The sequence below is a fragment of the Poecilia mexicana genome, unplaced genomic scaffold, assembly GCF_051168715.1.
Source record: "Poecilia mexicana isolate PSO_F unplaced genomic scaffold, ASM5116871v1 scaffold_7, whole genome shotgun sequence".
Lineage (NCBI taxonomy): Eukaryota > Metazoa > Chordata > Actinopteri > Cyprinodontiformes > Poeciliidae > Poecilia > Poecilia mexicana.
The window spans coordinates 28551604-28579264 of NW_028263376.1; the positions used below are offsets into that span (position 1 = coordinate 28551604).

General features: G+C 39.8%; 3 protein-coding genes across 3 annotated transcripts; 2 read left to right on the top strand and 1 right to left on the bottom strand.

Moving 5' to 3' along the window:
* Nucleotides 1-1529: 1529 nt before the first annotated feature.
* smc5 (structural maintenance of chromosomes 5) lies at nt 1530-12056 on the top strand. The gene is made up of 24 exons (XM_015009461.2): nt 1530-1781; nt 3696-3837; nt 4232-4284; nt 4435-4597; nt 4909-5043; nt 5201-5341; nt 5435-5596; nt 5894-5965; nt 6086-6341; nt 6460-6614; nt 6787-6900; nt 6997-7091; nt 7660-7792; nt 8377-8550; nt 8687-8856; nt 9011-9134; nt 9301-9423; nt 9510-9635; nt 9726-9821; nt 10363-10467; nt 10548-10667; nt 10951-11130; nt 11268-11363; nt 11661-12056. The coding sequence occupies exons 1-24, from the start codon at nt 1630-1632 to the stop codon at nt 11793-11795; spliced, it is 3222 nt and encodes a 1073-aa protein (XP_014864947.2). The 5' UTR covers nt 1530-1629; the 3' UTR covers nt 11796-12056.
* Nucleotides 12057-12696: 640 nt separating this feature from the next.
* cfap276 (cilia and flagella associated protein 276) lies at nt 12697-14312 on the bottom strand. Its single transcript, XM_088007542.1, has 3 exons — nt 14253-14312; nt 13239-13402; nt 12697-13154 (listed from the first exon to the last, which is right to left on the bottom strand). The coding sequence occupies exons 1-3, from the start codon at nt 14310-14312 to the stop codon at nt 13049-13051; spliced, it is 330 nt and encodes a 109-aa protein (XP_087863668.1). The 3' UTR covers nt 12697-13048.
* Nucleotides 14313-14826: 514 nt separating this feature from the next.
* Nucleotides 14827-27331, top strand: elapor1 (endosome-lysosome associated apoptosis and autophagy regulator 1). The gene is made up of 22 exons (XM_015009478.2): nt 14827-15098; nt 16532-16652; nt 17361-17541; nt 17624-17771; nt 17847-17927; nt 18020-18125; nt 18236-18385; nt 18590-18678; nt 19528-19705; nt 20284-20412; nt 20764-20854; nt 21038-21140; nt 21234-21371; nt 22349-22612; nt 23598-23774; nt 23844-23994; nt 24764-24860; nt 25154-25255; nt 25429-25555; nt 25782-25960; nt 26090-26255; nt 26326-27331. Exons 1-22 carry the CDS (start codon nt 15009-15011, stop codon nt 26407-26409), a joined length of 2952 nt encoding a protein of 983 aa, XP_014864964.2. The 5' UTR covers nt 14827-15008; the 3' UTR covers nt 26410-27331.
* Nucleotides 27332-27661: the final 330 nt, after the last annotated feature.

Below are 27661 nucleotides of genomic sequence, written 5' to 3' on the forward strand. Positions count from 1 at the left end.
CTGATTAAGTCTCGATAAAGAAAACAACGCCATAAAAAACCCCTCCTACCTCATGCAAGGAGCCGTGAGGCTCCTGCGTCACTACCTTTACATCTTCCATTTTCTTTTTTTCCTTTGTTCATTCCTAAAGTCCTCCCTCCTTTTCTTTACTTTCTGGTGTTCTACATCCCTCCCTTCTTTCATCGTATCCTACTATCCTTTCTTCATTAAAATAGAAATAAAATATGTTTTCTGCATACACTTTTTAATGGGCAGTAACTTTGCCCCATAAATATCCTTCATTGAGGAAATTCAGGTGTGAGCAAAGTGACAAATAGAACCATGTAGTTGTGCACAAAAATAAAAGTATACAATTAACATATTGTAAAGCAAGGGCAAAGTTACAATAAGAAAAGGCTACCTTTTTTAAAAATAGCAAATAGTCTGATTCAAAGAAATGCACAACTGAGTAGGATAACTACAAACAGGAACACCGATGACGGGTATTTTTCAACAACCTACATAAAAAGAACCACAGAGAACTGATGTGAGTTTTTACCAAGTTTTCATGAAAGGAGAAGACGCAGCGGACGCAAGCTGCCCACCTCGTGTTCTGATAACTTCCAGTTAGAGCGCGTCTTTTATTTTCAGAGAAGGAAGGGATAGATCCAAGAGACAAGTTATCAACAAGTTCTACACACACAAGGTCATTTCGTCTTTTCCCTTGAAAGTGCCCGCCACTTGAAACAAAAATAAGTGTGAGAAAGTCTTCAAAACAGCATTCAGAAGTTTTAACACCGGCAGTGAAAGGCCAACACTTCTAAAATCTACAGTAATATAAAACTGCTATGGTAAGATCAATAATCTATACACATGTAAGAATGATAACACATAATATTTCCAACAACCTGTATTTGTAAAAACCAGACTACAAGAAATGAGGGAGGCTGGGACTCGACTTGGAACGTGCAAATGACAGCAGAAATCCATCTACCCATTATCCAATGTGGTTATCCTCTGAGGGGAATATTGTTTTATGACCCAACCACAAGTGGTTTATGCTAAATTACATCTGCACTAGCTTTCTGTTGATTAAACAAGTGGCTTCAGAAATAAGTTGGATCTAATCAGACATAAGGTGAATTAAAATACACACCACAGTTTCCAGGCTTTAATTTGGAAAAACATTGCCACTTCCACCTCACAATTGGATTATTCTTTGTTTTGGATGCTCATTTAAAATCCCAATAAATTTTTTTGTGATGATGTGCGAAAGAAATTGAGGGTAAGTTCAAGGAGCCAAATTGCAAAGTCAATTGTTTTTAAGCTGTTTGATATGCAGCATTTTTTTAAAGAAGTCAAGGTAACATAGGTACTTCACTGTGCTATGAAATGTAACTATGTCCCTGGAAAGTACATATTACCGTAATACCGCCACTTAAAACAAAAATAAATAAAAACACTATGGATTCGCGCTGTACAAACTACAACTCCCAGATGTAGAGCTTTTCCTGTGACGTCATAATTTGTATACACACGTGACCTTAATGGTCCAATCGCGTTTCTTGAAAAACTTAGCAAGAAGCGGGAGTGCGGCTGCTCTCCGAATCTCATCTTGTTTTCTTCCAAATTCCTTTTCTTTTTCTCGTTATGGCGGAGCCCAGTAAAAGACAGCGGCTTAGCCATATCACCTGCGGCTCACAGACGGCTTCTGCGAGCTTACCCAGGAGGCCCGAAGGAGCAGGAGAAGCTGGTCCCTTTGTGGAGGGCTCCATACTTCGCATCACGATGAAAAACTTCCTGTAAGTAGTGTTTCCTACGCTGTCAGCCAGCTGCTGAGACCAACGGTTGTAAACTTAAACTGTCGCTGGAAGAAAACAAAACAAAAACAAACAAACAAACCAGAGACGTTTGCTTACATTGACACACAGGGCTGCCAGGCTACCCACTAAAACGTTAGCAACGACTAATGTTTAAAGTTTATTAAACTATTTAGATATGAACAAGTCTGAAATGAGCTACAACAAACCAGCCAACAGGTTCCACAGCAGGCACTAACAAACTTGTTAAACTAGCTAATTCTGGCTCATAGACAGGGCACTAGCTTTTCTACAAAACATTCATGCATGTTAAAGTCTTTTATTAAATCAGTCACGTCATTTTGGGAAAGTTAACTGTATTTTGTATGCGTTTTATGTGATGGACTGTTAATAGGGAGACGGCATATAAATAATATAAATAAGTAACGGACTTATCGTTACTTACAATAAGTAAGTAACGAAGATTGATACTTGGATTTCAGATTATTTTACTAATTAAGATCTAAAAACTATATAATAGAGTTATATTCAACGCCCTTTCAACTCCTGAATAATATAAAAAAGCGACATAAATTCAAATATCTAATCATTTGTAAATACAGTTCTCTTATGTGTAATTTAATCTCAGTTTAAATCCAGCCGTTTTGGAGAGGCATGACGTTTATTAGTTAACATAAGTAAGCAAACGGCATCATGAAGCACACCAAACAAAGTTGCGGAGGGGTTATAAAACAGATTTGAGCATCACATTTAGCATTGTTTGGTTGATCTTATCTAAATTAAGTTAGTATAGCAACTCTGTTAAACTATCAAGATATGGCTGTCCACCTTCACTGGCAGACCAAGGAAAGGAGAGCAACAATCGGAGAAGCAACCAAGACACTTGCAGTAAATCAGGACCTGCAGAAATCCACAGCTCAGGTGGGAGAATCTGTTTTTGCAGGAGATCTATTAGTCGTACCCGGCACCAATCTACTCGTCCAGTAAAACAGAAGGATTCCACTAGGTAGGTTAAGAGAAGCCTCTTTTGTACAAGTAAAAATCCATACAGTGAACACAACAAACACGTGGAAGCAGGTGCTCTGAGCAGATGGGACCAAAATGTAAATTTTTGGACCACATGCAAATAAACTAATACAGAGCAGTCTGCTCTTCACTCTAAACACACCTAACCCTGCGGTGAAACGGCGCGCTGCAGGGAGGACGTTCTATAGCGCCACAGAAGACACAAGACTGACTTTTATATATTCACTTTGTAGCAAGACAGTGAAGCTTGACGTATCACCAGAGAAAGAAGGGGGTGGTTTAGAAATGGCTCAGTCAAAGCCCAGACCTAAAATCTAATCAAAAACATGTAAAAGAACTTGAAAATTGCTGTTCACCAGTTCTCTAAATCCAGTCTGTCTAAAAATGAGTTGTTTTGCAAGAAAAAGTGGTCATAAAACCACAAACTAGGCCGTTGGGATTTATTAAGATTTATTAAGGCATGTATTTTATCACATAAAACCCCAATGAAATAAATTACTTGAAGCTGTAACATGAGATAAGGTTCGTTCAAGCTGCTTCCATTCACTTTAGTACAAATACAATCACAAGATGTTACCATCATTATTCACATTTTGCATGTTGGATGCTTTAATCTGGTTAAAACCTTGTTAAAAAGTTTGCACAGTCCTATAATTGGGGCCACTTGCTTTCCATTGTATGCCACCTGAATTAGAGTAGTGGCTTGAATATTTTCTTAATCTAAAACTAAGGGAACAGAACCAGACGGAGAGAAAGAGCCCAACACATTATCAGTCTTTATCAAGGTTTGATTTTTATTAGTTTGATTTTTCACTTGTGCTCTGAAATACAGCAGGACAAACTTAGACGTGTCCTTTTGTGCGCCGACAGGACGTACGACTACTCTGTGGTGCATCCTGGACCGAATCTGAACATGATTGTTGGAGCCAACGGAACCGGAAAGTCCAGCATTGTGTGCGCCATATGCCTGGTTCTGGCTGGCCGCACTGTAACTCTGGGCAGAGGAGACAAGGTGAAAAATAGAATCCCAACCACGGCTTCATACTTGATAAATCCATTTTAATCTTTATTTTTGTGTTGGACAGCTGATGTAAATGATGCAGATATTAAATATTTTTGGCAATTAGCTGTTGGAAGCTAATATTGTTTGATCTGTGTTTTACAAAAATGTATATGTATAAATGTAAAGGTCAGTATGGAGCCTAGCTCTGTGGAATCCACTAAACTAATGACAGAGTTTGTATTATTTCCACTTTACCCTCCTTTGTCTAAAGACAGATCTGCAATATCAATATTTTTAAAAACACATTAGCATTTATGGATGAAAACTACAGATTCTCCTTTCTATTTTGCACTTATTTTTTGTTGTAGTTCATGATTATTAACAGATTTGTTTGTGTGTTTAGGTTGGGCTTTATGTGAAACGTGGCTGCCAAAAAGGTTTTGTTGAGATAGAGCTGTAAGTGATTGTCAGCGCTTTCATTTTACTAACACACCTTTTAATTTTAAGAAAGTTCCAGTGAATAGTCTTGTTACTAAATTATTAATCTTTCATGTGGCCAGAATGTAACTTTTTATTGTGCAAATTCATATCGTTTTGCTTATAAAGGTTTAAAAATGGAGGCAATTTGGTAATTAGCCGAGAGATCCACGTGGAGAACAATCAGTCGATCTGGATGCTAAATGGTGGATTCAGCAACCAGAAGAAAGTGGAGGAGGAGGTGAAGGCTCTCCAGATTCAAGTCGGCAACCTCTGCCAGTTTCTACCTCAGGTAGGTTGATGTAGAGTTTGATTAAATAGCTTAAAAAAAAAAGTCTTCCATCCTCTTGGACTCTTTTATGTATTGTTACATTGTAGTTTGAGTTCTTAATGTATTTTATTGGCAGTTTGATATGACCGTAAGTGTGAAGTGGTACATTGTTTTCAAAACCTTTTACAAAATCAGAAAAGTATTTTTATTCAACAATGATACCCCCAAATAAAACCGAACGTAGCCAAAGCCTTCAAATGTGGTAAATAAAGTTTTGAATGCTTCCCCCCGCACCCCAAATTGATATCGGACCGTTACTTGATCCTTTGCAGGAAAAAGTTGGAGAGTTCGCAAAGATGTCCAAAATTGAACTTCTCGAGGCAACCGAGAAGTCAGTTGGGCCACCAGAAATGTACGAGTACCACTGCGAGCTGAAAAACTTCCGCAACAAAGAACGAGAACTGGAGGTAAGAATGAGACGATTAGATAATCCTCTAATTTCTGTATACCAGATGTCACAATCAGTTACACTGTAGTGTTACTGGATGTAAGTTTAGTGGTAGTTCTTGTGAAAGTCACAACATTGGATTGGGGTTTCTGATGGCTTGGGTTGTTTTCCTGTAGAATGTTGTGAAGGAGAAGGCGAGCTTCCTGGAAAAGGCCAAGCAGAGGAACGAGAGGAACAAGATCGACGTCAACCGTTATTACGAAAAGAAAAGGCACCTGGATGTCATCGAGTTGCTAGAAAAGAAGAAGCCGTGGGTGGTGAGTTGTTGAGACGCTGCACACAAACACAAGAGGGAAGGAGAAATTCAGCCCAGTCGGGAAGTAACTGTGCTCTTTTGGCTGTGGGACTAGGAGTATGAGACCGCCCGTAAGGAGCTGGAGGGCGTGAAGATGGAGCGGGAAGAGGCCAAAAAGCATCTGTCCGCCCTGAGGCAGGCGCAGGCGCCCATGTTGAAGAAGATCCAGCAGATTGACGACCATCTGAAGCCCAACGAGGCGCAAATGAAGGCCAAGGTGACAAAGTTATCATTATAATGATGCCTTTTCTGTTACATTTACTTCCTGTAACTTCTTTCTACAAGTGATTTATATTATATCAGAAAATTAAAGTAACTTAATTACAGTATTTAAACATAAAGTTGGACAGATAGATGGAAAAATAATTGAAATGTTATGCTTCATATCCTATCCCATTCTGTCAAAAATCCATCCTCCCTTCTGCCATCCATTTGCTTTCCTACCAGGGGATCAGTACTTAACTTTCTATAATTTTTGATTATTATTATTATTAAAATGAGGTTTGTTTTTCAGACTGCAGCAATCAAAGAAGCCTCTGTGAAGTGCAAACAGAAGCAAGATCAGCTGGATCGGAAACACAAAGAGGCAAGACCGATCCTCCGGCGAGAAACGCCACTCGTTTGATCTTTTCAAGAAAGAGAGTACACCAAAACAGGGAAACACAAGCACAAAGTAACGTTAAGCACGGCTCACTCTCCTCCACAGATCGACGACATTAAACAGAACCTGCGACTGAAGCAGACCGAAGAGGACGACCACCAGAAGCGGATCAATAACACCAGACGGACCATCGAGGACCTGAAGTCAGAGCTGGCCAAAATCAGCGACCAGCCGGACGTGACGCCACAGATCAACGCCGTCAACATGGAGCTGAGGCGGATCCAGGTGGAGAGAGCCAAGATCGAAGGAGAGAGAGCGGACCTGCGCAGGGAGGGCGACAACATCAGCGCTGAGTCGAAAAGTCAGATTTCAAGTTTGATCTAGAAAAAAAAAATTTGCAGGAAGTTTTTTTTTTTTAAAGCTGCACAATTTGCAATCCTTGCAAACATGTTTTTTTTTTCTTTTTTGCTTATTTGCAGTGTTGGTAAAGAAGCTCAAGGACATGAACAACATGATGAACGCCAAAGAAGAGAAGCTGCGAGGACGCCACAAGGACACGCACGCTGCCCTCCAGTGGCTGAGGAAGAACCGGGGGCTCTTTGAGGGAAATGTCCATGAACCCATGATGCTAGTGGTGAGTCCCACTCGCATAGTGTAGAAGAGATGGTTTACATTTAGCAAAAAAAGCATAGAGAAAAGTGCTATCATACTAAACTGAGAAGCTGAATTTGATCAAAAATGTCTACTTTATTACTTATGAGTTTTGCTTTTGTGTTTCAATCTTAACTCTTCCTTCTGTCCCACAGGTGAATGTAAAGACTCCAGAATTTGCTAAGTACGTGGAGAACCACATCTCCTTCCACGACCTGCGGGCGTTCGTCTTCCAGAGGAAGGACGACATGGAGAAGTTTATGACCGAGGTGTGGGTTGTGCTCACCGTCTAACCTGCGGCGGCGACTTTTCCTCTGACTGAGTCTAAAAGCAAAATTTGCTTCGCGACCTCTCCTTGTCCACAGGTCCGTGACAAGATGAACTTGAAAGTTAACTCCATTTCCGCTCCGCCGGAGTCGTGTTCCAAGCGGGCGCCGTCCCGAAACATCGAGTCCCTGAGGTGAGAGATTTTATTTTCCTGAAGGTCAAATTGTGTAATGGATGCATAGTTAAATGTATACTGACTGTCTGTAGGCCGTGTCCCAAATGGATTCTGTTAAATGTCCCTAAATAGGGAGCCTGCTGAACATAACTTTGCTCATTTTTTCACACAAGTTTAACAAAAGTGGTCCAAGGTTTGTATGAGATGTATCATGACTTTGTGAAATATATAAAAAAAATAGATCGCCACACTTTTATATCTCTATAAAGTCAGGAAGTTTTAAGGGACTTGATGACCTCTACAGATTCAAGACAAAGGGCTGGTCTTATGCACACTCCTTATCTCTATGAATATTTTATGAATTAGGGGCTTTAATGATGCATTTGATTCCTTCTTTTTCTGGTTGGTCTGATTATGCAAAGAATTTAAATGAGTTTCATCAACAAAGTGCATAATGGGTGGGCATTACATTCACAACTGTGCACCCAGTTGTCTTCTAACTATTGAACTTGCTTGTGTGACCAGATTTCACAGATTAGCACATCTGGAGTTGTTATAGTGGTTTATGAAACGTTTACGCTTGCAGACGCTTTGGCTTCTTCACTTACCTCCGTGAGATGTTTGATGCTCCCGATGAGGTGATGAGTTACCTCTGCTTCCAGTACAAGGTGCACGATGTGCCAGTGGGAAACGAACAGACCAAAGCTCTCATCAAAACGGTACGATGCTGTTCTTATTTCCATCCAGTCCTTTATAGCACCTTCAAATAAATCTGGGGAAAATATTTTAATTCCCATATAAGCCCGTCGCAATAAGTAATTAATCAAATAATCACTTATAAACTAAAGTGAGCTCAACAATTTCTATTCAGAAATGATTGGGCTCATTTTATATTTTTTTGAAGGGCAGTTTTGTTTGTGGAGAAATCTTAATCCATTTTATTTATTGTTTTATTTAAGATTCCTTCTAGTTCCAATGTCAAGTGGTCCTTACAAATTAAAGTTTATTGATCTTTGAGACGGAGCAAACTCGCATTATTTTTGGAATTATGAATGTAATGCTTGAAAATGGTCTCAAAACAATAATATCGTTTATCGCTATAATTACTCGGACGATTTATCGTCCAGATAAATTAGTTACTGTGACGGGGCTATTCCAAAAAATGTCATTTTAATGTTATGTGACCAACATGGTGCATTTCTTAAAAAAAAAAAAAATTTGTTTAAGGAAGCGTTACCTTTCTATCAAATTTTTTAACATTTTTAGAAAGGTCTCTACCTTATTGTTTCCAATGTTCTCTCAGGTGATTGAGGAGCCCTACCTCAAGGTGCTATACACAACAGATGAAAGGTACACTGTAAAAAGGTCCTTCTATTCCAACAAGATAAGTACCAGCAACTCGGCAGTGCACCCCTCTCAGTACCTCTCAATAACCGTGGATGCTGAGGAGAAACGGCAAGTGGAGCAGCAGATGAAGGTAAGAACTTCGTATCAAAGACAACCTGAACCCTTTCCTTCAGCCCATCGTGGTTTGGGAGTCTTGGTGCTAATACAGAAGGTTGGGTTTGTTTCTTAGGACTTCAGTCAGTCTTGTTCATCTCTGTCCCAATTAGGCCTGTGAGTCGAGACTGCGAGAGATTGATGAGCGAATGAAGGCCCTGCAGAAGGAGGCTGCCGCTCTGGATCGAGAAGAAAACGAACTGTTATCGGAGAAGAAACGTCTCTCTGAGCTGAAGGGGAAGAGGAGACAACTGGAACAGAAAATCAGCACAAAACAGGACAGGTAAGCCTGTGGGGAAAGGACAGAGGGGTGTTTTTTTTGTTTTTTGAAATGTAGATATATTTTCAAACTTTAATGAAAGCACATCTCTGTAACGTGGCAGAGATGGGGCAGATTTAAACTTTAAGAACAATCTAATCCTTTTATTGTCTTTTAGTCTGAAACAGATGGAGCAGAATGTTATCGATCTGAAAAAAGTTGAGGAGGAAACTAAAGAAAAAATTAAGGCTGTTAATTTCCTGAAGGTGACCATAGCTACAGCAATCGTGGCCCAAATGAAGGTATGAAATATTCAACCTTGAACCAAAACAAGATCATCCTGTGTTTCCTATCTGTGGAGGGGTTTGAAGTTTCATTTCTGTAATGCAATGTGTTCACATGCTGCAGAGCAACACTACATTTCTGCACTGCACATTAACACTTCCACCATCTTCTCATCTTCTGCAGCTGAGAGCCAAGCTGACGATGGAGAAGGTGCATCTGGCTTTGGAGATGGCGGGGTTAACGGCAGAGAAGAACAAGCTGGAAAACGACTGCAGGGAAAGTGCCTCTGAATTTAAAACCATGGAAGTAAGCATTGCAACGCAGCGCTGGATTGCTGCCACGTTTCCACCGAGGACCTGGCAGCACGGCCTTCATTTACCTTGTCATTGCAGCAAAGATGCAGCCGTCTGGAGCAGAGGAAGGTCCAGCTGACTGAACAGTGCAAAGGCCTGCTGAAGAGGGCGAAGTCCAACTGTCGGATGCAGCCAGACGAGGCGTTATCAGAAGAGCTGCGCCATGTTAGTCTTCATCCTCCATCTTTATGGTCATAAAGCATGAAAGCCTTCTGTGACTGATGTATATTTATTAGCTGTTCTGTTAACGCGCAGGCTTTCAGCAAACTGCCCGACACGCTGGATGAGGTCGATGCCATGCTGAACGAGGAACGCTCCAGAGCCGAGTGCTTCACTGGCCTCAGTGAAAGCGTAAGAGAGTCAAAAACCTGTTTAACTTGGCTATTTGTAAGAAACCCACAAGTAAAAACAGGGATTTTGTCACTACTAAGACATTTTCACTAGACCAAACTACTAGTTAAGGTTTTGTGTTTTTACAGTGAAATAATCACATAATAAGCTTAGGTTGCTTCATTAAACTTGAAATAAGACAAAACAAATGTACACATGGCTTTCCGGCAAGCTGTATTAGTTTGTTTTAAGTAAATTATTCCTTAATATTAATTTAAAAAAATCCTAGGTACACCGGCAAATTATTTCACATATGACATGGGGAAAATGTTTTTTTTAAGGAAATAATCCACCGGTGTAACTAGTACTTCTTAAAATCAATATTAAGAAATTATGTACTTAAAACAAGCTCCTGTAGCTTGCTGAAGTTGCTTTTAATTTAGTTTTCCTTTTTCATGTGAATTGAGATATTTTTACTAGAAAGTAGACCAGAAAGATTTTGTTTATTTTCAGTTTTCTTGTTGTAGTCCAAACATTTGTCCTGTTTGACCCTGTGGTGAAGGTTGTTGAGGAGTACAACAGGAGAGAGCAGGAGATCAAACATTTGGAGAAAGAGCTTCAAAAAAAGACCGACTCCTTGAACGCCTACAGACAGAACATATCTGAGGTGCATCATTTAATGAGCAGCAGTTCTATTGAATTCGTGTAGTCTGTAGTTTTTCTAACATTGGTGTGTGTGTGTTGCAGGCGAAGGAACGCTGGCTGAACCCTCTGAAGCAGCTGGTGGAGCAGATAAATGACAAGTTCAGTGAATTCTTCCGCTCCATGCAGTGTGCAGGAGAGGTGGATTTGCACTCAGAGAACGAGGTAAAAACAATCGGGGGCAACACAAACTACAGAGATGAATAATAATCCATGACCCAGAGCTTTATTCTAACAACTATGCAACTTTTAAGTATTAGAAGCAATTTTTATGTATGTAGATTGAACCAAAAGGTTCAAAAAGGTAAATATTCCCAGATATTTTCCTTGCCATTTTGCGCTTTTAAAACATCCTGTACGAACCTTGTCGATTGCTTGACAATTTACCCACTCAAGTCTGTTTCGATTAAATTTTTTTTTCCATATTTGCTGTCATGCTTTCCTTCAGGAGGAATACGACAAGTACGGGATTCGCATTCGTGTGAAGTTCCACAGCAGCACGCAGCTCCACGAGCTCACGCCGCACCATCAGAGCGGAGGAGAGCGCAGCGTCTCCACCATGCTTTATCTGATGGCCTTGCAGGAGCTGAACCGCTGCCCCTTCAGAGTGGTGGATGAGATCAACCAGGTACACTTTGTTCTTAATTATACTTGAATGTACAGTATAAACGACAGCCTGGCATAAAATCGAACTAAAAGGTGCAGTAGAAAGAAAAGCAGCTGGAGAAAGTTTCTTAGATGAGTATCTGTGTGTTTGTTTCTTAGGGAATGGATCCTGTAAATGAAAGGAGAGTGTTTGACATTGTGGTCCGGACCGCCTGCAAAGAGACGACGTCTCAGTACTTCTTCATCACGCCAAAAGTAAGTACGTCTACTTGATTGACTGCAGTTTGTGTGTCACTTCCTGTTCTACAGAGCAGCTTTGGTGAAATACTCAACCACTCAGGTTCGTTTATGTCTTTTTTATTATTATTATTGTTTAGCTCATGACCATTTTGTGTTTTAACTTGATATTTCCTGCCTGTTGATAACAATCGTTGCATCTCAACAGTTGGATAAAAACCTGTTGTTTCCCGTTTTGACACCCATCAGAGGAAGTTTTTCTTCTTTCTCAGGTTCTGAACTCTTGGTATTTTTTATTTCTTCTTTTGTCTGTAGCTGCTGCAGAACCTGCAGTACGCCGAGGAGATGACCATTCTCTGCGTCCATAACGGGCCTCACATGCTTCCTCCCAACGAATGGGACAAAACGGCTTTCATCCGACGCCGCCTCCAAAGAAAAGCCAGGGCTTAAACCCAACACAGCTAAACGTTTTAAAACTGGCACTGACATTTCACACATGGTTTAAAATTGGAAGTTGTTTAGTTTTTCATATCAATGCCCGGCTTACATCTTTGACTTTACGGTTTATTTTCATGGTTAACTAGATGGAGATTTAAAGTCACCATTTACTCTTTGCACTATTCCACTTTCTGTTCAGCAATATGTATGTTTTGCATGAAGCAAAAAAAATGTAAGATAGTGTGATAAGTCTAAATAAATTTTGTAAGTCAATGTGTCACTCTTTTATAAAAAGGAAACAAACAGAAATATCCAAAACTACTTTTTACATGCTGTCTTGAAAAGACTGAAAGCACAGAAAAATTTAAATTGAGGATAAAAGAGAATAAATATAAAAAGCTGAATTTCTGGAAAGCTAAAGGGGGACGGCACTGATTTACATTTAGATGATGATCATTTTTGGTGAGATTTTCTAGCCACTGTACTTGGAACACAAATGGTAATTTCACATTTTTTGACTCGTTTATTTAACTTTTTGAAATGAGACTCGATGTCCTTGAACTAGATTTGGTTTTGCATTGTGATCCCCATTTTTTTAGACATCTTGCAACATTCAGGTATTAATTTACAAGTTTTTTTTTAGGTCATGAGTATTTAAAGTATCTGTATTTTCTTAGGATAAACTAGTTCTGATTTTTCAGTTTAATAGATAAACTGATCAAAGTTTGTCCAAAAAAAAAAAAACAAACTTAATTTGTTCTTTACTGCACTACCAAATTAAAAGCATCTTCAATTCTCTTTTTCTAATTTTTTATTTTTATTTTTGGAGAGAAAAAAAAGTCCAACTTCATAAATGTTTAGCATCCAAAAGTTTGCGGTGTCAGAAAAGCCAAAAGGAAAAAATTAGAGTATTGAGGATGAAAATGAGTCTACATTAGACTACATTGTTCTGTTTTTGGTTTGTTCACGCACCACCAAAAAAAAAAAAAAAAAAAAATCACTGACGGACCGTTTTATTGTCAGGACCTCATGGTTAGCAGCAGCAGCAGTAGTTGGTAGTTCTTGAAGCCTCCTCCAAAGCTGAAGTTGAGAAAGCAGAGCGCCTGAGAATATTTTCCTGTGGGGAAAATATTCACATGTTCAAATAAAATAACTTATTTACTTACTTTCAGGATGAGTTGATGTTTAATCCGAATTTTCTATAATCAAGTATTAGCTGCTGTATGTGCTGGTTTCATTCCAACATTTTACCCAGATTTTACCAGTCATGTCAGGTAGTGGTAGGTGTTCCTCCTCGGGTCGACCCAAACCCTGATGCTTTTCTCTTGCTCTTCTTTTAGCTTGAGCTGCTTCTCTAACTTTTCCCTTTTCCTTCAGATAAAATAAAAAATAAAATAATAATTACACGTGTTGAACTGCCTTAAACTCCCCTGACACCTCATCCCTCTCACCCACCGTTTGCTAGGACCCATGGTTTCTCTCTGGCACAACATTTGATTCTTGCTCCAGAATAAGGCCGTATGGTGGTTGTAGATCGTACTCAGTTTGAAATCCAGGCTATCCTTTGGAGGCTGAGGATGACAAAGGAGAAATTGTCTCCGGGTACTGCAGGTGGCTTTCTATGCACCAACAGCTTGGCAAAGAACTTTAAAAAAAAAAAGAAATGTAATGCTGTACTTGTATAAGAGAACCAATATTTGCAGCCTGATTATTTATGTATTTATTTTTAAATAAATATGGTTTCCTGATGGTGGAATTTGTCAAGAGTAATTCTGCCATCACAATGTAAAGTTTGTCTCATCCTAGTGTTTTCTTTCGTTTCTTTAAGTCTCTGTGAACCTTAGTGATTTTGCACATTTTACCCAATAAACCTACAACAACATATAATACCTACATGAACATTGTCATTTCAAAGTTTTACATAGTGCTGGGGCTGCTAAAAGAAATATGCGGATATAAAAACAGGATTTAACTGCACCATAATATTATAGTTTGAAAGTATTGAATAATAATAAGCAGTTATTTATTTGGACAAAAACTGTAGCTTCTATTAATTATGGGTTAATTAATTGTAGAGTATTAATTATAGAGTATTTTTAGTTTAACTTGGTTTAATAATAACTTACACACTATTAAATTACAAGATCCTAAAGGTGGACGATAGACTGAAACCTCGAAAGTCATCAAGACTGTTCAAACTCAGCAGCAAATTGATGACAGAATGAAAAAGAAAATGATTTAAGGGTCAACCGTGTCAGTATCCACACCCTTGGAAAAGCATTTTTTTTTCCCCACAAGAAAGTTTTGTCCCTTTTCAAAATGTAAAACAAACAAATAAATTAGTGAGTCACTTTCTTTTAATACCATGTCTGATTTAACTAAAATACTTAGTTGAAAAGCAAACTTCATTACCGCAGTTAACTGTGGAGTAATAACAGTCCGTGTAAACGAGCTCAAAGCTTAGCCCACCTGCCGCTGCCTGGACTCGTCCCCTAGTTTTGGAGAAGGGTCCGGATCCCGTTTCGACATTTCTGAAAGGGTAAACGGAACCATAAACCGGCCCGTAAACTTTTGTTGCTGTAACCAGAGTCGGAGTTGCGAACTCCAACGTTGCCTAGCAACCTGGTTTCCGGTTTGCTTAGAAGAAATGCGGGGATTTTATACCGTTTGTTCTGAAGTTATGAATACATTTCTTCTCCGTCTCAATGAAAAAAAGCCCCCCTTTGCCAAAATTATCTTTAAGATAATTACAATGTAGGCGTTATCCTGCTGTTTATAATACTACATTACATCTTCACAAATCTATGAATAAAATTCATGTTTTCCTTAATGTTTAATAATAAAATAAAGTTTGTATATTTCTGTTGACATTTAAACTTATTTACTCAGGAAATAAGTTTAAATGTCTAGGCTTAACATTTTGAACTTTTATTTTAGGAAAAAAAAGTGAGTGAGAAGAGTGAACTTCTTGACTGTTGGGCATTAAAAACTCAAAAGGGAAGTTCCTTCTAATACGAAATTGTTTTTACACATATCGATTCATGACAGAAACAAAACGTGAAGGTGACAGGGTTGAACTCCTTGTGCATCACCTAGCAGAACATCTGGGCCAATCGCCTCTTCCTATTTGCTCCCCGTACAAACCACACCTCTCACAGCCATGCGCCAGGCACCTGAGGGCCCAGGTCAACACTGCTGCATCACTGCTGCGCTGCCAGAGCTGAGATGGGGCACCTGAGGATCTGCGCTCTTTCTGCTGTTTTATCGTGGCTGCTTTTCGCGCACACCTCTGCAGATCTGCCCATGTGCAAAGGGGTGAGAAGATATACACTGTTGTTATCGTCACTTACTTTTATTTTCTTCCCCCGCCTTGTTGATGTTGTCAGCTGAGACAGATGGTGGGGGTCATGAAATGTTAAAAGATGTATGTTTGGACAATTTCATAACTAGCAGAAATAGTCAACTGGTCACCAAATTAAATATAATGCAAGAAGTGGAAGTGATCATTTATAATACATTAATGTTAAGAAATGCTTCCATTTATTTAAGATGAGGTTTAGCAACATTTTGGCCTTCTTGATGTACAATGTGTGTGTGTGTGTGGGGGGGGGGATGTTCATAGCAAGGGTTTGTATTGCAATCTGCTTCCATCTGTTGTTATGGTTATTAGACACTTGTTTTACTACAACGTCCATATGTTGCAGTGTGCTCTGCGCTCGCACCACCCTCCCTTATCTGTTTTTCGGTTTGCATGAGAGCAGTTAATTTTCCTACCAGCCAAAACCGTTTTTATATCAGCCTACTCTGAGCCACAGTGTATGAGCAGCTTTAAAGTTCTGTTATTTACTAAAAGATTAATTTACAAGTAATCCTGAACAGGTGAGTCTGTTCCCATGCCAGTTCCTTTGACCATGAAGAACAGCTGTCACGATGACCCGTTGCCTTGGTTTCCCTCATGTTTGCTCATTGGAGGTGATTAAGTTAAGACCCGTCTCCAGTTTGCTGCATTTTTACATTAGACACCTCCCACTCAAACACGCTAATTCCCTAAGGTTGGCTAAGCAGAAAAAACAGAGGCAGAGGAGTGCCGGTGCTGCCGTTTCTGTTAACTATTAATCCCACAAAGCGGCGATTGGTCCCCCGAGTGACCTTCCTTGCTGGACGATTATTACACCTTGTTGTTGACCAGAGACCAGATCTGCAGATTATGCAGAGCTCAGTACTTGTGGATGGGTTGGGGTGGGTGGTGTCACGTCCCAAAATACATCCCTTTGGATGTGATCGCTTGAGCACAGCTAAAACTTTGTCCCCGCGCCGCTGCTGGTTCAAACAACACTCTAATATCTGTTTACTGAAGGATTGTAAGGATCAGCCTTTCTTCCTTCAACTCGGCAAATAATCCCTGAAAAACCGCAGAGCATCCTTGATAGGTTTGACAGTCGAAATGGCCCCATAAGCAAATATTAGCCTATCCTTTTATTTGTTTAGGAGGCTGGCCTGGATAGAGGATTGAAATACCAGAAGTACTTAATGACCCAGTGATCTCATTTTTACAAACTGTATTATCTGTTTTTTCCTCATTCCTGCTCGGTGATGTGTATCGTTTTACTCCTGGGTGACTGGTTTCAAGCTGTTTTCTTTTTTTATTTTATTTTTTGGTAATGTTTTGTCCCTGAAATATTTGCGTCCTATTATAAACACACTTTATGACTCTGTGTGAAAGTCACACCTGTGTTTTGCCTCTGCAGTCTGATTATCACTTTGAGTATACAGAGTGTGACGTACTCGGGTCAAGATGGAGGGTCGCGATTCCCAACAAGGCGGAGACATGCACAGGCCTCCCGGATCCAGTCAAAGGGACTCTCTGCAGTAAGTGACCGCAGTGGTCTGGAAACCTATTTTACACATTTACTGTCCTCTTCATGTTCAGTGTATGGTGCTTGCAAAAATATATCAATAACTGAAATGTTATAACCACAAACTACAACGCATTTTGGGGTGATTTCATCCAGCTGATCGACAAAAAGTACTGAAGCAGTGGAAAGATAATTTTTTACATTGGTTTTCGAAAATATTTTAAAAGTGTGTCAGACATGTATATTTAGCTCGCTTTATATTAAAAGTGTGCAACGGTTTACAGTAGAGGGTAGTTTCAAAATCTAAAACTGTTAAGAAATTCATGGAGCACTTTTCAGTTCATCATCTGAAAATGGAAAGCGTACCAAACTTCAAGCCTACCAAAGTGTGACCGTCCACCTAAACTGACTGTTTATCAGAGTGGGAATCAGGAGTCCCACGGTAACTCTAGAGGAGCTGCAGGAATCCACAGCTCAGGTGGGACAGTCCTCATGTTGTGGAGGTGCCTTCCTAAACAGGGAAGCTATTCAGATTTGATGAGAAGATGGCCGCAGCGTCCGGCCTTCAGATATTCCGGCGAACCATTGATTAAGACCACTTTAAAGAAGTTCAATAAACCTGGTAGATCACCTTTACATGAATTAGAGAAGGTTTAAGCATTTGTAACGGCGCTGCTCATCTGCATTATCTTCACGTTTTCTTGTTTTTCCTGTGTTTTAGCATTTTCTTGCAGCGAAGGAGAGTTCCTCGACATGCAGTCGCAGCAGTGCCAGAAGTGCGCTGCAGGCACCTACTCTTTGGGAACCAGCGTTGCCTTCGACGAGTGGGACATCTTACCAACTGGCTTTATTACTCATGGGATGACGACAAGTGAGGGGAATGCCTTCATAAACTGCTCCAAGTGGGTATAAACAGCAACTGGTCGTAATATAAAATATTATTTATGGTTTAAGACCTTCAGTAAGCCGTTTCTGTTCTTGCAGCTCGACCTGGACACCAAAGGGCGACTATGTGGCCTCCAACACCGATGAGTGCACTGCAACGCTCTCTTATGCTGTGAGCCTGAAGACACCTGGAGCCCTGTCCTTTGAATATTTCTACCCGGACAACAGCGTCTACTTTGAGTTCTTTGTAAGTGCACCTGATGTGTTACAGCTTCTGGTGTGCAGAAGGAAAATTGGGGTAAAGGTTCCCGCTCCTCTTTAGGTTCAGAACGACCAGTGCCAGGCCACAGATTCTGACAGCCGCTGGATGAGGATTTCAGAGACCAACTGGAGCCACTACAAGGTTCGTCCACTTCAACGCAATTCCTCATCTGTCTTCTTACAGACAAAAAGCTGATTCCCCCCGCCCCCTCCCTTCACGTTTCCTCTCTACAGATACAGCTGAGCACAGGCAACAATGTTCTGTACTGGAGAACCACGACATTTTCTCTGCTGGGCAGCGCTGTCAAGCCTGTGCTGTTAAGAAACATCCAGGTCTCAGGTGCATTAAGGCTTCCTACATGTGTGCGCAGGGAGAGTGAACGTTTAGTTTTCTTCCCCGACTTCCTTTGTCTGTTAATGATTAATTGCTGATTGATCTTTTTCCTCCAGGGGTTGCCTACACATCTGAGTGTTTCCACTGTAAGCCAGGCACACACAGCTCCACAGCAGGATCCGCCCGCTGTGCCCCCTGCCCTGCGGATACGTACTCCAACAAGGGGGCCACCGTTTGCCACGACTGTGAATCAGACAGCTATGCTGGTGCACTTTTTTTCTTTTTTTAAAAAATCTCTTCTACACTTACTTATTTGCACTTAAACAATGTTGCCAGCATGCAAAGTAGAACATTTGGTGCCCAGGAGGTGACTGAGAGTTCTTATCACAAAATCTTAATGCGAGTTTTATTCTCTTTCACGTCTGCTAGCTCGTTTTTTTTTTTTTTTTACTTGTGTGTTTTGCCACCAGTACCTGGCTCAGGGAGCTGCAAGCCAAGGCCTGCATGCACGGAGAATGACTACTTTTACACCCACACCCCCTGTGACTCTGAGGGAAAGGTAATTATGGAAAACGGCCTTCTCCTGTGGTGCAAGCGGCTATAGAGAGGATATTTTTCGTAACCCACATTCAACGTAGTTACATTTCGCTGGCTGTTTGAAGTGATTAGGACAAATATTCATAACCATTGAACTTTTCCCCATCTTGCCATATTAGTCTTAGTTATAGACTTCAAATTTTGAAAGAAAATGGTGGCTTGCATTTGTATTTGAGCCTCTTTCAATCATGCATCGTAGAGAAACTAAGAGGTAAATAGAGTATATCTGAGTGTAATATGATACCAGCATAAATGAAGATATTCTTCTTCAGCATCCCACACTGCAAACATATCAAATGCTGGGCAGATCATGTTTCATATGAAAAACTGTGTGTGACAGAAAGTATATCACACGTCACGCGCACCAAAACGCCATCAAACCTTGTCATAGTCGTATTGTAAAACGGTCCAATCAGAATGCAAAACTAATCCAACTGAGAATCTGTGACAAGATTTTAAAGCCGCGTTTACAGATGCTTTTCGCCCAAGCTATTTAGTCAAACATTTAGTTTCTAGGCGTATAAAGCGGGTGGACACTCAAAAAGATTTGTAGCTTTAATTACAGCAGACAACCTGCCGATTCGGAGGGTTTTGAACACATATCCACAACACACTTTGATTTTTTTTTTTTTTTTTTTGAAAACCAAATATCACTCTGCTTCCACTTGACATTCATGAACTGCTTTGGGAAGATCTGTGCCGTATTATTCAAATTTGTGAACGAGTGCGAAAGGCTAAACATATTTAAGTGCTTTTGTAAAACACTCTGAGATGACCATCTTAAGCGTCCTGTTTTCCACGTGTGTCTCAGACTCGGCTCATGTACAAATGGATCGAACCAAAGATCTGCAGCGAGACCGTCGGAGGAGCGGTGAAGCTGCCAGCGTCAGGGAAGAAGCAGACGTGCCCGCCGTGCAACCCGGGCTTCTTTGTGACCAACTCCTCAGCGTGTGAGCCCTGCAGCAACGATTCCTACTCAGATGGAAAAGGTTCGTAATCAGTACTAACTTTTTATTTTACTGTGACGCTAATGCAAACACTTTCATACTGTTAAACCAAGCTAAAACAGAAAATCATATTTCATTGAACATTTGACTGTATCAGGACTTACTTAGGTGGATGTGTCTTTGCAGATTGTTGTTTTATGTGCTGCGTTAAGGCTACGTATGCAAACACAAAATGTTTTTAGTGTGCAACTATTAACTCCTTCCAAATAAGTCAAACAACCTAAGTTCATAATACAGACATTGTCTACAAATAATTGTATTTCCACGCTGATTTCTGAAGATGCCAGCGTCTGGTTTAGGGATTCTGGTGAATATGTTTTCTATAGCTAGGAGGGATTTTTGCCATCAATTAACAAAAAAACATCTTGAAAATGGATTATTCAAAAGCAAGCGATTAATTAAGCAGGCTTGAAGTTGATATAATTATTTTTGCAAAGCTACAGCATGTGGTATTTAACAAAGAAAAATATGTAAAAATGTCACAAATTTCATCTACACATTCATACAATAGAACCGGCAGTGCCACCATGTCCTGACTGTGCAGCTTTGTTTGTTCACAGTTTGTGAGAAGTGCCCTGTTGGCACAGAACCGTTGCTGGGATTTGAGTACAAGTGGTGGACCGCCATGCCGAGGAACATGGAGAGCTCCGTCCTCCACCAGGAGTTCAGCAACTCCAACCGAAGAACAGGTGAGAGAGCAGCTCCTAGTCCAGGGACCTTTGGATTACTGTCAAAACGGGCAGTGGTGCATTAATGGATGAAACAATAAGAAGCAGAAGAATAGTAACAAAGCAAAACTTAAACATGCAGAAAGAAGAATATAGCTGCTCTAAAGCCGAGATTGTTTTGAAAAATGTCAAAACTTCGTAAAAGCTCCTGAAATTTAACAAGACTTTTACAAGATATGATTGGGACAAAATGACCTGGGCGGACTCCAACTTCTTTCTTCTTGGTTTTAGTCACAATTGGTTTGGGGTTGGGGTGGTCAGGGTTTGAGTGTTGTTACTGTTGTTGCTGCTTATATAATTGTGTAATGGCAGCATGGGAAGTGGCTGGAGAGTACATCTACACCACTTCTGGGGTTCAGGACACCGACTACCTGACGTTGACCCTCAATGTTCCTGGGTACAGGTGAGAATTTCCCAAATTAATTAGCGCTTTATAAGATGGACCAACTTCAAGTCATGCACAGTTGTAAAGTGAAAGAAAAATGGTGTCTCATTTTGGTTTTAATAAGACCTTTTAATGAAACAATTCCAGAATTTACGAGGCATTGTATGTAAAGTCTAATAAATTGTTTCTTGAATCCATAAGGGCTCAGCCCACGGATAAAGACAACAAGATGAGCGAACTGTCTCGCATCACCTTCATATTCGAAACCCTCTGTACGGCTGACTGCAAATTTTACTTCCTAGTGGTACGTAAAGTTGTTGTGTTTTTTCTCCCTGCATTTGTTAGGAATTAATGTACAGCAAGTGTGAATTAATAACGTGGAAATGTTTCTCCGCAGGGCTACAATAAGTGGAATAATTATTTGGTGGAGCAGTGGAAAGGCAGAAACAGTAAGCAGTCGTACTCCTACTTGATCCAGAGTAACAACACTGTCAGCTTCACCTGGACCTTTCAACGCACTGAGGAAATCAGCATGGTGAGACGCATCACGCACCCCAATAACGACGGCTCACCCGCCAACTTCCAAACATTTCTGCCAGCTGTAATCAGGCATAAATCGTTCATCCTGTAAATCCTAAATACTTTAGGTGGCATCTAGACATATTCAAGATGAAATATTCAAATTGAAAACACAGCAAAATAATTTTCTCTACCAATTTTCCCCAAAAAATCTTGTAACTTTTTAGATGAACTTCTGCGCCATCACACCTAAATCAAACAAATGGCTCATTACCAAGCTTCTGCAGCACTCGATGGCACGCTGAGATGATAATTTATCCATTTTATTCTGTTGGCTCTCGAGGACTGAAATCAGAGACTTCGTCACAAATCATTAAAATGTTTTTTTTTTGTCTGTCTCCTTTTGATTTGAAAGTGTATATTAATGCACAGGTAGGATTTTATCGCATTGAAAAGACCTTTGTGACGATCAAAGGAGCTGATTTATTTACAGATTTTCAGCATTTTAACTGGAAAACACTTTCATATATCTGAGTTCAGAAAGAGGAATGTTTAAGTTTCTTTCAAGGAAGACAATAATTCAGCCGCCTAACCTGTAATGTTGCTGTTAAAACAGCCCATTATAATTAGCCTGCTTTGAAAAGATGCGTATATGGAAATGTATCAGATGCAGCATCCAATAGTCCAGTAAGATGAAGCATGTTTAAGAGTGCTACTGCTGTACAGTTAGATATGCTAATGCAAAAAAAAAAATTCAAATTTCTTGCACAATTGCTTTTACAAGCAGCTTCAATTCTCTGTAGAAATAATGTCTTTATTCCCTTAATTCGGTGTTCAACTCTAGATGGCAGCGTTGAGCTGCATGGAAACCATACTCTCTACTCCTCCTACCTTACTTGTATAAGGTTTGCCTTTCAGAGATGGGCTTTGAATTGCATTATTTTCTGCAGAAATGAATACCACTTAGTGAGAAACTGCATTTCTGGTCCTCAGGACAGGAACTTTAGCACTGATGCTGCAAAGATCTACTCCATCCACGTCACCAATGTGATTGGAGGAGTGGCCTCTGAGTGTCGCCGCTGTGCTGTGACGCCTGATAAGACCGACTCCTCCTGTGTTCCCTGCCCACCCGGACACTACATGGTCAATGCCACAGGAGCGTGTGAGAGCTGTCCGCCAAACACCTACATCAGACCCAGTCAGCCTGTCGGAGAGGCAGCGTGTGTCCAGTGTGGACCAAACACAGAGAGAAACAGGGTGACATATTTTGGAGGGCATTTGAAGGCCCACGCTTTTATTTTTCTTCTTTTTCTATCAGACTTACTTGTCAAATTAAACTCTAACCACAACTGTATCAGGATTCCGTAGTTTTATTGCACCCAAGCAGAGGTGAAATCTGGAAAACATACTTAAGTCTTCCATTGTTCCATTGTTGTCTTCCAACAATGAAACTCCTCTTTTATTAAAATGTTAACTAGTGTGACATCAAAGAATAATGATGCTGTGTATGAATTTACTTTTTTTTTTTTTTTTTTGCAAATGCACATCTACTCAATGTTAGACCCCTTTACTTTGATTCCTTTAAATAAAACACAGTGCAACAAAAAGCTTTTAGAGATCACTAAACAATCACCAAAACATGATTCACATCCTGAGAGGGTGAGAAGGTGAGCACTGATCAGAGAAGAAGCCAATATGCTCACGGTAACTCTGGAGGAGCTGCAGGGATCCTCAGCTCAGGTGGGAGAATGTGTTGACAGGACAGCTTTTAGTTGTAAACTCCACCAATTTGTCTTCAATTGGAAAGTGTGCCAGGAAGAAAACCTTTGCAGAAAGAAAGCCACAAGAAGTCCGCATTGCAGTTTGCCTCAAGCTATAGAGAAGGACAGAAGAAATGTGTTGAAGAGAGGAAATTAGAAAGGGCTTCATGAAAACCTGTTAGATACTCCAAAAGACTTGAGAACTGGGTGGAGGTTCACTTTTTTAGAATGCTAAAAATCAGAGCTGCAATAAGAAAGCCTGGATCAAACCGTATTAAGTTAGACTCCAGCCTTAAATCCGATGGGAATCTGTGGCCAGGCTTGAAAATATAGAATTACAGATGTAACCATGTGACCTGCTCCACTATTTTAGCTGATGTTTCTCTACTCTGTTTTATTTCTGGCTTTCCACTCGACCACAAATAAAGTGCAAACATGTAGATGACCATGTACCAGCCATAACTCTGACTTCTGACCTGCAGGCCTACACAGCTTGTCTCAGCGACTGCACATTCAGGGTTCAAAGCGGAGGAGAGGCTGTGCAGACCTACGATTTCTCTCCACTGTCTAACGTCACCGGTTTCACCGGCAGCCCGCGTTTCACCAACAGAGGCCTGCGGTACTTTCATCACTTTAATCTGAATCTGTGTGGGAGAGAGGTAAGAAAGTGACCCTAAGGATTTTATTGCTAAAAGTTGTTGTGTGATTTGAGAGTTTTGTTCCCACAGAGTCGAGTGCCAGCCTCCTGTGTGGACAACGTAACGGAGAGTGGGAAAGAGGTCAAAGGCTACGTCTGCCAGTCCACTGTGGTTCCTTCTGAGATCCGCAGTCAGAGTATGGTGTCCTCACAGCCATTTGTCATTGGTGACACACTCATTGGTATGGAGCTGATCTACGGTTTTCAACTGATCTAATTAAATGAACATGTTTGTAGCATTTTTTTTTTATTTCAGGCTAAAAACAAACTAGGCGTTTCTCCGTTTCTATAACAGATGAAGTTTTAGACTGTGGAGACAAACAGGCTCTAGATCAAAGTAACCGAAAATAGCTAAATAGAAAAAAAGAAAAAAAGAAAAGAAAAAGAACAGTAGACAAATGTTATTGTATGGGATACCAGATGTGGCAAAAAGATGTTATATCCCATATATAAGCAGGGTATTTTTATGCTGGTCTGCAGGGAAAGGCACTGTGAGTTTCCACCTGTGTGGTTTGAATAGTTTGAAGTGTAGATAACAGCTGTTTATTTTTGTCAAAAATTTTTAATCTGACTATTTATCTCAAAGTTTACAAATAAAAAAGAAGAAAAAAAAAGCTTACAATTTTAGATCTATTTTCCTCTTGAGTTTTCCAGCTTCCAGTTTTAGTTTTAATGTGATGGGGGATTTTATTGGTAATAATAATGAGCTTAGTAATAATATGTGAGCTCTAAATGTCACTGGGTACAAGTCCACAAAGGCTTATTTTACTTTTTTTAATTATTATTTTATGCCTATTACGTTTTGATGAACTTTTTAAAAAGACAGAGCGATCCTCCATCCAACTTTAGACATACTTTGTGTTCTGGAGTTACTAGAACAGAAACCGTCGAAGCATTTGAATTGTGGTCATGTGATCAAACAGGTAAAAATGTTTGTGTTTCATTTTGAAGGTGTGAGCACCGAGACGACTCTGGAAGGCATCTCCTCTCCATCATGGATGTTCCCCCCAGCTTCACTTCAGCTGCCAGATGTCATATTCTATTACAAGTAGACAAAATGACAAATATTCACTTTATTGGAACTTAATGCCGTTATCATACAAAGACAATATTTAGGAATGTTCTTTTTTTTTCTTATCTACTTTGGATGAAGTCAGGATCTAACTATAGACAGTAGTTTTTCAGATTTACTCTATAAACAAAAAGATTTTTTCAAATCTATATAGTTAAAGATTTCATTTTAGATTATATATATATATATATTTTTTTTATTTATTTATTTTTTTTAACTCAATTTAATACAATTGTACACCATCAACATTATGCTTGTGATCTTTGCAGGTCCAGTGATACAACCCAAGCTTGCAAACAGGGCAGGTCAGCCGCTGTCAGACTTCGATGCAATCCCACAGCCAACATTAAAGACCTCATCACGTTGCCCAGGTGCTGCACAAATTACCTGAGCTCAACTTCTGACCTTTAATTTACACACTCAAAGTCTAACAGCCACATTATTCACCATCATTTGACATATTGAGCTCACACACGGCGACCTGCGCTTAAAGGGACACTCTGAAGAGCCTCCGATTTTATCTCTGACCTTGTTTCCTTCACAGTAAATGTTCTGAGGGGACATGTGATGGTTGCACTTTCCACTTCCTGTGGGAGAGCCAGCACGCATGCCCGCTGTGCACCACAGATCACTACCGAGAGATTGTCAGCGCTTGCATCCAGGGCATCCAGGTATCAAACTTGACTCGTCAGTCAAAGTGTATTCATGTGTCAGACGGCACAGTCAAAGTCCAAATTGCAATTTAATCAAGAATTTGTGGTAAAACCCCAGCACTTCTCCTCAGATACATTGGAGTTTGTGATATGATAAAACTGTATAAAAATCCAAATGTTTGGCACCTTTTCAAACTAGAGCTGACTTTAAATGTGAGGAAATCTGACTATTTGCGTCTTGCAGAGAACCACCTATGTGTGGCAGCAGCCTCTGCAGTGTTATGGAGGACAATCCCTGCCACCACAAAAAGTCAGCGCTTGTGTGACTATGGATTTCTGGCTCAAGCTTGGCGTTTCCATTGGACTGATTGCTGCTCTGCTTCTCATCGGCCTCAGTTGTTATTTCTGGAAGAAGACGCGCAAGTAAGACTTAGACTTTTTAAACATCCTCTCACATCTTATGACATATAATGTGTGCAAGGACGTTAGCATGTACAGACCACGACCAAATCCTTTTGTAATAGATGCTATCTGATTCTTTCAATTTGTCAGGCTGCAGTATAAATACTCCAGACTGATGATGAACTCTGAAGGTAAAGAGTGCGAGCTACCGACTGCTGACAGCTGTGCCATAATGGAGGGAGAGGACGCTGAGGACGACCTCATGGATCTCACTCATAAATCCTTCTTTACCAAAATAAAGTCTTTCTCACGAGAGGTCGGTGACTGTCCCATTTACATTTACATGGTGGTCAGTATCACCTTTAACATTGTCATTGTTTTCACAGAGAACATCAGATGGATTTGACTCGGTTCCACTCAAATCTTCTTACCAGCACCAACAAGAGGATGAAGAGGAGGAGGAGGACTGATGATGCTGAAAGAGGATGATAAGTAGCTCTTTGAACACTGAAGAAGCCTTCAGTTTTAGAGTTTTAATGCCTGTGCACATGTTAAGAGTTTTTGTAAAGTAAAACAGAGTACTTAACTAGTAAATGTTTATTTTCTATTCTATTTCGCATGATGAAATTCTAAATCTGAAGTTAAAGTTCAAAATGTCCACACAGGTGTTCGCTGTGATTTTTAAACACGACTGAAACCTGAATGTAGTTACGGTTTACATGGATTTGTAAAGCCAATCATTTTAAAGGTATTCAAAATGGAGTTACATTTATTTGCCCTCCTTTCATTATTTCATTTTATGAGTTTGCGGTAACACTTTACTTAAAGGGGTGTGGATAAGACTGACATGACACTGTCATAAACATGACATAACACCTGTCATGAACATAAAGAAGTCTTTATGAATGTGTATTTGCTTTTTAAGTTTCATAAAGTTGTTTCACATTCTTTATTGTTAAATACAATAGTCAAACAAACAAATTGTAAGAATCATCAGCAGCAGTTGATATGACCGTTTATTCAGCCTTCTTGTTCTCATTGTCGGCCCAGATAATATAATAAAATGTTTTGTTTTAAGTTTTTTCACCCATTACTGAGGCATGCTTTACTTATATTTTTACTTCAGTTACTTTTTACTGCTGTGGATAATATGAAAACTGTTGAATGTGGTTATTTTATTTCATTTGTTTTGAAATCAGATGAAGCTCTTTATTCAGTCAAGTTTGTTTTAGCATTATATGAATTGATTTAGTTTTTACTGCTGCCTTCTACATTATCACATAAAAAATATATCATCAGCAGTTAAATTGAAAATGTATGCTTCCTTCAAGTGCTTATTTTAAAATGTGTTATTTGATGGATTCAGCTAATAAATATTTCCTTTTAAACCCATTTCAGTATTGAGAAGCACTTCTATTTTTTTTATCTGCATATTATTTATTCTTCTTGTCTGGTGAGAAAACCAAAATGAGTAGGAAACTCCACCCAGCAGGATTTGCGGATGCTGAGTTAAACATCAGGTTTTTGTTTTGTTATGCTCCTCATCTCATTCTTTGCAACATTTCACAATGTGGGTTGCACGACAGTGCTGTGGCTAACATTGTTTCTGGTGACTTGTCCACGTTGTATCCCAAAGACTGCATGGTTCAGTGGGTATAGAAAAGGGATGGTTTTCATCATTTTAAATATCACTTTTCATTTATCTGTTATATTTTTTTTCTT

Coding starts and splice junctions, on each gene's coding strand:
- elapor1 (XM_015009478.2), top strand. CDS start 15,009: ATGGGGCACCTGAGGATCTGCGCTCTTTCTGCTGTTTTATCGTGGCTG. Junction 23,775..23,843: donor TGAATCTGTGTGGGAGAGAG/GTAAGAAAGTGA, acceptor TTGTTCCCACAG/AGTCGAGTGCCAGCCTCCTG. Junction 26,256..26,325: donor TAAAGTCTTTCTCACGAGAG/GTCGGTGACTGT, acceptor TTGTTTTCACAG/AGAACATCAGATGGATTTGA.
- cfap276 (XM_088007542.1), bottom strand. CDS start 14,312: ATGTCGAAACGGGATCCGGACCCTTCTCCAAAACTAGGGGACGAGTCC. Junction 13,403..14,252: donor ACGAGTCCAGGCAGCGGCAG/GTGGGCTAAGCT, acceptor GTTGGTGCATAG/AAAGCCACCTGCAGTACCCG. Junction 13,155..13,238: donor ACCATGGGTCCTAGCAAACG/GTGGGTGAGAGG, acceptor TTTTATCTGAAG/GAAAAGGGAAAAGTTAGAGA.
- smc5 (XM_015009461.2), top strand. CDS start 1,630: ATGGCGGAGCCCAGTAAAAGACAGCGGCTTAGCCATATCACCTGCGGC. Junction 5,342..5,434: donor AAAAGAAGAAGCCGTGGGTG/GTGAGTTGTTGA, acceptor CTGTGGGACTAG/GAGTATGAGACCGCCCGTAA. Junction 10,668..10,950: donor ATTTGCACTCAGAGAACGAG/GTAAAAACAATC, acceptor GCTTTCCTTCAG/GAGGAATACGACAAGTACGG.